This window comes from Eurytemora carolleeae, unplaced genomic scaffold (genome assembly GCF_000591075.1).
Source record: "Eurytemora carolleeae unplaced genomic scaffold, Eaff_2.0 scaffold13, whole genome shotgun sequence".
Classification (NCBI taxonomy): Eukaryota; Metazoa; Arthropoda; class Copepoda; order Calanoida; family Temoridae; genus Eurytemora; species Eurytemora carolleeae.
The window spans coordinates 728,944-737,607 of record NW_019402181.1 but is presented as its reverse complement, the minus strand read 5'-3'; the positions used below and the strand labels follow the sequence as shown (position 1 = coordinate 737,607).

General features: G+C 30.5%; 2 protein-coding genes across 2 annotated transcripts; both read right to left on the bottom strand.

Moving 5' to 3' along the window:
- Positions 1-569: 569 nt before the first annotated feature.
- LOC111718147 (spermatogenesis-associated protein 5-like protein 1) lies at positions 570-8,644 on the bottom strand. The gene is made up of 10 exons (XM_023493660.1): positions 8,586-8,644; positions 8,099-8,132; positions 7,968-8,032; positions 7,190-7,251; positions 6,907-6,947; positions 6,106-6,184; positions 5,692-5,763; positions 1,350-1,419; positions 888-1,079; positions 570-663 (listed from the first exon to the last, which is right to left on the bottom strand). Exons 3-9 carry the CDS (start codon positions 7,998-8,000, stop codon positions 978-980), a joined length of 459 nt encoding a protein of 152 aa, XP_023349428.1. The 5' UTR covers positions 8,001-8,032; positions 8,099-8,132; positions 8,586-8,644; the 3' UTR covers positions 570-663; positions 888-977.
- Positions 2,032-2,984, bottom strand: LOC111718146 (uncharacterized). Its single transcript, XM_023493659.1, has 2 exons — positions 2,873-2,984; positions 2,032-2,659 (listed from the first exon to the last, which is right to left on the bottom strand). Exons 1-2 carry the CDS (start codon positions 2,936-2,938, stop codon positions 2,066-2,068), a joined length of 660 nt encoding a protein of 219 aa, XP_023349427.1. The 5' UTR covers positions 2,939-2,984; the 3' UTR covers positions 2,032-2,065.
- Positions 8,645-8,664: the final 20 nt, after the last annotated feature.

Sequence of the window (8,664 nt, the reverse complement as noted above, 5' to 3'; positions counted from 1 at the left end):
GGGGGGGGTGATTACATTCACGTGCCGAACCCGCCTGTCATATATTCATCACAAAGCTTGAAAGATTCGGCGCTATTGTTGACGACAAAATTACAGATTTATAATCAAACAGGAGTTACAATGTAACATATTACATACAGAAAATAGAATATTAATATTTGCACGTAATGATTTAGAGCAAAAATATAGTTTAAAACCCCATGGTTTTCAGCTTAAAGAGATGGTCGACGTTAATTATTCCAACATTTTTTAACTCAAGCAAAGGTTTAGGAATCGTACATGTAGCTCTTTAAATAAAAAGTCACGTTTAATTACTTCACGCGAAAGTGCCTAAAAATAATTTGAGCCGAAAACGGCCGCCGCCGATGACACGGTAAAAGTTAATAAAAGTTTGAAACCGCACTTCTGTAATTCTATTATATCCTAGTACACTATTCATTCTCGCATAGATAAAGCGAGCCTCCTAGAATATATCAGGGGTGGAGGGGAGGGACGGAGGGGAGGGGAGAAACCGGTAGGAGGGTTAGTTTATTTATATATCAGGAGGTTGTTAAACAATATAAGAATAATTATCATTAAAAAGCATTTATTAAAAAATTAAGAAAAAAACTAAAAATAATAAAATTCACAGCCATTCAGTTCTTTCTTAGAGGGACCTTCCATCTGCTCACAACAGTACCCTTGAAACCCTAATCTGATGAATAATCTGGAAGATATTGTCGTATTTATGGGTAAGTGTTTATTTCTGATCATTTCTCTATGTTTTCCCGCAGTAGAAATGCGCAAGTCACTTCTGTAGAGAAATCACAATTAAAAATAATCAGTTTTTAAAACTATAAACATGGATATCTAATTCATACTTGATCAGACAAAACTTTTAAGGATACTGTTGTGAATCGGGCATTGCCATCTTTCCACGGAGGGTCCCTTGAAATTACACTTTCAGTCCATTTAAGGTATGTGTGGTCTGTACATGATTAAAGCATGTACTGGGATAGGTTATGAGGTAGAGATGGTCTGTATAGGTTTAGTACTGTCTCCATGTGTTCAGATTTAAGCTCCAGGGCATCCATGCCCTCCTGCAAAATTATTCTTTTTACTCTTTTATAATAAACAGTTTAAACAGATGTTTAAAGTCAAATCAAACATGTTCGAAAAGTGTAATCTATAATTAATTAAATCCCTGAAATACAAATTGATAATATTCTGAAACTTAAAATAATATCTTAAAGCATTGATTGCTAAGAATCCATTCCACTTTTATGCGGATCCGGATCCAGGAGCTCAAACGTTGTGTATTCTTAAAAAGTCATTATGTTTAGAAAAAATAAGGTTCTCCTAAATCCAACCTGTGAAAGAAGATGGAGAACAGATTCTTTGACTAAATTTTCAAGGTCAGCCCCACTGTAGTTTTCTGTCCTAAAATTTAGAAAAAATACAATTAATTAAAATACAAATCATTGAGCACTGACAACGCAACTGTAGTGTGGTTAATTATTTAATGATTCAGTTCGTATACCTTTACACCCTTATAACCCTTAAGATATTTGGCAGTTGAAAACATCAGCAAATCAAGAGATAAGATTGATAAGATAAACTGTTTAACATACTTCAGAGGGACTTTCCTCTTAGACATAGTAAATCAAACCAATTTCATTATTTTATTAATTAAAAAATCATAATAAAAAATGGAGATATGATAAAATTATGATTGAAAACTAAATATCTTGAATTAATTATCTTCCGTTTACTAAAATAGTTTTTGTAAAAACTGATTTTAATCTCTAATATCATAAAGTCAGAACTGTAGAGATTGGATTATCTCATTAAATCCAAACTGCGAATCCTGGAAGGAAACTAATAAAATAAGGGAAAAGATATGCTTGTGGAGAAATCCACTAATCAATCATTTAATTAATATAAATATTTATTTGAAACTTTTCTCTTTCTCAATATTTCAGTGTAGTGTTTTCCAGACCAAAGTTTTGAACATGATCCAAACGGTTTGCGCTTACTATATTAATAAGAAACTCATGCAATTAATCTTTATTGAAATTTGATAACATTAAAATAATGCTGTTGGTGCAATATTGAAGGAGGATAGAAGGGGTTCAACATAGTTGGACTGAATATAGCTCTTGCAGGATTCATCAAAGGTTTTGGTGAAACACATGAAGGAAGCAATCTTCATACCAATCTCCTCCAAAGCCAGAGATTCCTCTTCAGTGTATTTACTAGCACATTTAGCATACTTAGGATTCTCAGCCATTTTCTCCATGATTTCCGTAACACACTCTCCTATAACTTCTTCAGTTAGTTGAGCGCTGATCTCTGGGTTCAAAGATGCAATGTCCTCAGTGATGGTGGCATTGACATCTTCTCCATTTTCATCAATCCATCCCAAGCTCTGAAGGAAACATTCAGAGGAACTAATTTTTTCAGTCATCATTTCTGTAAGATCTTCAAATGTGGGACATTTCTTTCCCTTTCCTTTTCCTTTTCCTTTACCCTTTCCTCGACGTCTCCTTGGTGCTGCTTCTCCATCCTCCATGAAGCATTGAACAGCATCTTGCATTTTACTCTCAAGGTTAGAACCAGAGATACACATTGCATGAAGAGTCATGGTGTCCAAGCATAGTCCTTCTTTCATACTATCCATCTAAAGTAAAGAAAATCATGCAATCATAAATAACTAGTCATCAATATCTTTGCAGGGGTATGTCAGCTAAGATTAAAAAATATAAAGTATTGGCCCATGTTCTTTCAAATAAACCCAATAAATTTAAATTCAACTGTAATAACAAAATAACTTATGCCATCCACAATTCTTTATTTTGATATTCTTTTTGATGACAATTTTGGCAAAATTTACCTCTTCCATGGAGTCATGAGCCAGCGCAAATGAAGCTAGGAGAAGAGTAGAGAAGAATGTTTTCATGTTTAAGCTGGTGTTAAACTAATATCTTTTCAGTTTACACAAAGCATTTTATATCCTGCAATACTGAAGAACAAGTGTGGATGATATAGAATAATTCCAGGAAATACTCAATCAATTTCTTAGGAAAATCCCCACAAAAATACACCAACATTTATTAAATCTAGACTGAAAACTAAAAACAGAAGTAAAAATGGATCTTTTGCAATCTAGACTTATTCCCTAAAGTTCTAACTTTGGAATTAAAATACTAAAAATTTAAAACTGTATTGTTAGGTTCTTTTCCTAATGAAATTTGTTCATTTTCCTGACATCTCCGAAATACTATTTACCAAATGTCGATTTTGACTGAACAATAGACAGTGAGACACTTTTTGATAGACATGTTCTAGGTCTATAGGAATGACCCTAGATACGGGCTAGGAGTTCTCCAAATTCTAGAACAAAATGAAAACTCAACATCTAAAATTTTAATTTAATTTTGAACTTTTCAACATGTTGAATGTATGCACATTAAACTTACAAAATTTAAACATTCAGTGGCTGAATTTAAAGAATTTGAGCGGCGGTTTAAATTATGCCGTGGCTTAAATATGGTTGGTTCCACTTAAAATTGTATCAAATGTTTCAAGATTTAAGCCGGTGTGGCGTTATTTCTGGGTAAACGTTAAATAATGGTAGTAGATTATACGCAGCAAATTTTCCGCGGCATCCGCTCATATTTTTGCAGTTTAAGGCAATGCGCACAACAGAAATCTGGTATTTTATCTGAAATTTTAAAATTAGAAATTATATTTATACACTTAAAATATACACTATATGCTGATATATAATGTGAGTACAGAAGTAATTAACTATACGTTAAACTCTCATTAGTTGCAAGTATCAGAATCTTAACAATTAACTTACGTAAACTAAGCTGTCATATCGATCCCGAATGTTAAAACAATTGATTTTTACTGTCTGTCGCTCATCAAAACTTGATTGATTCTCAAATATGAGAAACACTTTCACTCAATTTACTGTTTACATTCACAGAATTGTGCACAAATGCCGCGGAAAATTTGCTGTGTAGAGTCTACTACCATTATTTAACGTTTACCCAGAAATAACGCCACACCGGCGCTTAATTTAAACCGGGTTTTGGCAGAATTATACCGCGGCTCAAATTCTTTAAATTCCATCTCAATCTGCATAAATGTTTTTAATTAATGTAATGTTAGTAATCATATAAAGCAATACAATTTTGAGAAGCCTGTTAAAAAAAGCCAAAGAACCTTGAATGATAAATTATATTAAACCATTTTCTTTCAATTAAAAATGTCGACAAATTCTTTTTTATAATTGTGAATACATTCTCTAATTTTATTATAAGACCTTTAATCCATTTGAAATTTTACAAATTACAATTTAAACGTTTATATTTGTTTTAGTAAAGTCACTTTGAGTCTTAAAGTATGGAAAAAGGACGTCCGACCTTGAAAGTCTGATAAGATACCTTAAAAACTTTAAATCTTTTACTCTTTTTTGAATTTTGTTGCATATTGGACAAATTTGCACTAACAAGTGTTTGTGTGTGTTTACAAAGCAGTGTAAATACATAAAAATTTCGACACATCTCAATTCTATGAAATTTTATATAGGACAGAAGGATTCATAAGACATAAAAAAGAAATTCTTGAAGAAATAATGTAGGTTTATATAAAAGTCTTTTAAATATGGCCCATTTTAATGTCTTTATGACATGATGAGAAAAAATACCATTGGAATTTTTGGTTAAAGTAACTAGTCAAATTTAAAGTCACTCTCAATTTTAAGATACCCCTTAAACCTCTATTTAATTAAATGGAAAAATCGTCATTTTTCTATGTTAAAGTATTTTAATAATATCTCTGAAGAGAAATGAGCAAGTTACTACTTAGCAAAACCACAATCTAAAGTAATAAACTTTTAAAGAGATAAAAATGAATATCTCTTTCAACAGACAAAGCGTTTAAGAGTACTGTTGAGGATCCAGCATGCCTCTTTATTAATGAGTTATTAGAAATTACAACTACAGACCCTTTAAATCATCAAAAAAATCTATTTGCACACTAAATAAATAATATCTTTTTGACATAAGACAATTTAGGATATATTTTCATGTTACATGTGTATTTATAAGAATATTGCAAACATTTTGACACATATCCCGGTAATTCCATAAGAAAAAATATTTATTTGTCAAGCTTCATATTTACTTAAAATAAGAATTCTGAGAAATACTTTGTAATCGATAATATAAAACATATACCAGATAAAAATAAACATAAACATAAACATAAACATAAACATAAACATAAACATAAACATAAACATAAACATAAACATAAACATAAACATAAACATAAACATAAACATAAACATAAACATAAACATACACATAAACAAACATAAACATAAACATAAACATAAACATAAACATCAAATATTATTTAAAAATAAAAATAACCGATGGGAAATAGTTATTTCCAAAAGCTTGAAAATTCATTTCATGAATTTTTTATATTTGATTTATCAAATAATTGATTGATATTATATTTTTTGATGTATTTCATATTTGATTGTTCTATAATTGAATAATTTTATTTTGAAGTACAATGTACAATGATAATCATTTAATATTTCAAAATAATAAAAATGTTACCGTAGTATATATTTTTAAGAATTACCACCCCTCCGCGGCATTTTAATGAATAATTAATTAATAACTATACCTTTCTGCAATATTTTCTAGATCTAATCCTTTGTTTGGAACTTTGTTGAGGTAAGTTTCAAGTATCTTCATCCTTACAAGCATGCAGGTTAATTCAAGGTGGGTTAACCAAAAACGAAAACCATTGAAAAGATATAGTAAAGGATGTAAATCAAGATGGAAATAAAAAGCTCACCTTCATTTAAAAATAAGAGGACGAATTTAAAGAATTTGAGCCGCGGCTTTACTTTAAACCGAGGCTCAAATATGGTTGGTTTACCTTAAAACTGTATTCAACTTGTCAAGATTTAAGCCGGCGCTCAATTGAAACCGGTTTTAGGGGGATTTGAGATTCATTAAATGCGGACAAAGGATATATAAAAAACAGATGAGCAAAAAATGTGCTTAAAACTTATCTTATCTTATCTAACTATACCTTGTTAATCTGTCAGGTGGAGGAATATATATGTGTGAATCAAGACGACCTGGTCTTGTTAAGGCACTATCCAGAACCCCTGAACAGTAAACAGTAAACAGTATACAGTACACAGTACACTACAGTATACAGTACAGTACGGTATACAGTACAGTACAGTATACAGTACAGTACAGTATACAGTACAGTATACAGTACAGTACAGTATACAGTACAGTACAGTATACAATACAGTACAGTATACAGTACAGTACAGTATACAGTACAGTACAGTATACAGAACAGTACAGTACAGTATACAGTACAGTACAGTATACAGTACAGTACAGTATACAGTACAGTATACGGTACAGTACATTATGCAGTACAGTACAGTATGATGTATACTTTACATGCAAGAATGAAAATCATCTTTAAAAAAATAAAAACATCTAGAAAGGAACACAATAGTCGGCAAAAATTATGATTTTCTGATCGATAGATCAAAGAGTTTGAGATTGAAATATCAATCAGGTTGAAAAATATAAGAGTTAGAAAATACTCGAGTATTCAATCCATTTTGTTTACATGTAGTTTAACAGGAGAATTATTTTTAAAGAATTTGAAAATAAAAAATGTCAGAATTATTTTTTTTTGTTGGTGGGGGGGGGGGAGGTAGTTTTAATCATTACCACCCCTTGGCCTTGGGATAGGTATTATCTAGTGTCACATCAAAAAAAAACTTCGTCGTGAACCGAACCTTTAATTAATAAGAAGAAACAAAAAAATAGAATTCAAATAAATATTAAAAAGTTGTTTAACCTGGTCTGTTTGTAGCCCCAATAACAAGCACTTGTCCTGAAAATCAAAAAATAATTTATAAATCATTAAAAACTACAACAAAAATCTAAAATTTTACTGTTAATCTAAAACTAAGTAGAAAACACAACTTGAAAGCCAGTTGTTCTTCTTATATCATAAATATAGTATTTAAATGTTAAATTGGTTTGTTTAGAAAAAAAATTGATGCTCTCTGCTACAAATATGTATGTACATTGTACATTGTATACACACTTCACTTGGTTCTCCTTAAAAGGACTGGATACATAACCCATCCTGCTCTTTCCCTCCCATACCGTCCATTTCTGTCAGCAAAGCAGAAAGTACCTGAACAGTGAACTTAATAATGGAATCTACATCATAAAATAACAGTATAATGGAATCTATCTCATAAAAAATAACAAAAAATAATGGAATTCATTTTATAAAGAATAATAGAATAATGGAATCCATCTAATAAAGAATAGCAGAATAACAGAGCAATGATGAAATCCATGTAATAAAAAAGACATAATAACAGAATCAGAACAACAGAATAATGGAATCCGTCTCATAAAGAATAACAGAATAATAGAATCCGTCTTATGAAGAACAACAGAAAAATTGAATAATAGAATCCGTCTCATAAAGAATAACAAAATAATATGAATAATGAAATGCATGTAATAAAGAGACAGTAAAACAGAATAATGTTCTTTATCTCTTTGTGAAAAATAAATAGTTGAAATAAAGACTCTGTATTGAATTTTTTATATCTCAATATTTATAAGCAATTTAAGAGTAAACTTTAAGTTACTTTTTCAGTAGATAGCGCTAATCTTCTGCGGAAACTTTTGATTTGAAAAAACTCATATTTTCAAAATCTTGTTGCCGAGAACATATTTGTTTGTGTGACTACAGCTATCTTAATTTGTTGGACATTAGTATTAGGATATTCAAAGTTTCGATTTCTCTACCCAAATTTTAGAAAACACGACTTGGATAACTCAATTTTGCTCATACGAGTTGGAAGGGTATCTCTGTGAATAGAACAAATCTTTGACCTTGTCAGAATGATTAGTTTTTGTTCCCTCCATATCACGGGCTGAGACAAGGCTATCAATTTCATCTAAAAAATGAATCAATTAAAAAAATATTTCATTAAAATTAATTATTTTAAAGATTTATTATTTACCAATGAAAAGAATTGTGGGAGCAGCAAGTCTGGCCTGTCTAAACGTTTATTCAAAAATATTTAAGAGTTTGTTATAATTTTCTAAAATCATAACAGAACTAGTCTTCATCTTTAAAAGTTTTTTTTCATAGATTTCTTCAAGTCTTCAATGTCAAACTAGTTTTAGTTAAACAAATTTTCAGACAAGATTTTTCCAATTTTTTAAATTATCTATAAAATAAAGTTCTTCTCTCATATGTATATATTTATATGTTAGCTACAGCTGGCTAAACGGCTGTGACAAATGGTATGATTTTTTTTGAGGAAACCCATGGGTACCCTGGGAGTAACATAGACTAAAAAATTAGAATTTTTGTCCCTAAAAATTCGATTTTATTACTAAAATTCGAATTTTTTTTCACGGGCAACGCCGGGCACTCCGGCTAGTACACTATATAATATAAGTTAGTATTAATCTTGAAATTGAGTGTAATCTTCTGAATAATGCCTGAAAAGTTCAACTACAGCTTTCTCACTGTCACCAACATAAGGACTAAATATCTCGGCACCGCTCACTGAATAACAAC

What these genes read in the sequence shown, in the direction of transcription:
- LOC111718146 (XM_023493659.1), bottom strand. Translation starts at nt 2,938, where the DNA reads ATGAAAACATTCTTCTCTACTCTTCTCCTAGCTTCATTTGCGCTGGCT. An exon ending in CTCATGACTCCATGGAAGAG is followed by an intron (nt 2,660 to 2,872) that starts GTAAATTTTGCC and finishes TCTTTACTTTAG; the next exon opens with ATGGATAGTATGAAAGAAGG.
- LOC111718147 (XM_023493660.1), bottom strand. Translation starts at nt 8,000, where the DNA reads ATGGAGGGAACAAAAACTAATCATTCTGACAAG. An exon ending in TGGGGCTACAAACAGACCAG is followed by an intron (nt 6,185 to 6,906) that starts GTTAAACAACTT and finishes TTTACTGTTCAG; the next exon opens with GGGTTCTGGATAGTGCCTTA. An exon ending in CCACCTGACAGATTAACAAG is followed by an intron (nt 5,764 to 6,105) that starts GTATAGTTAGAT and finishes CATGCTTGTAAG; the next exon opens with GATGAAGATACTTGAAACTT.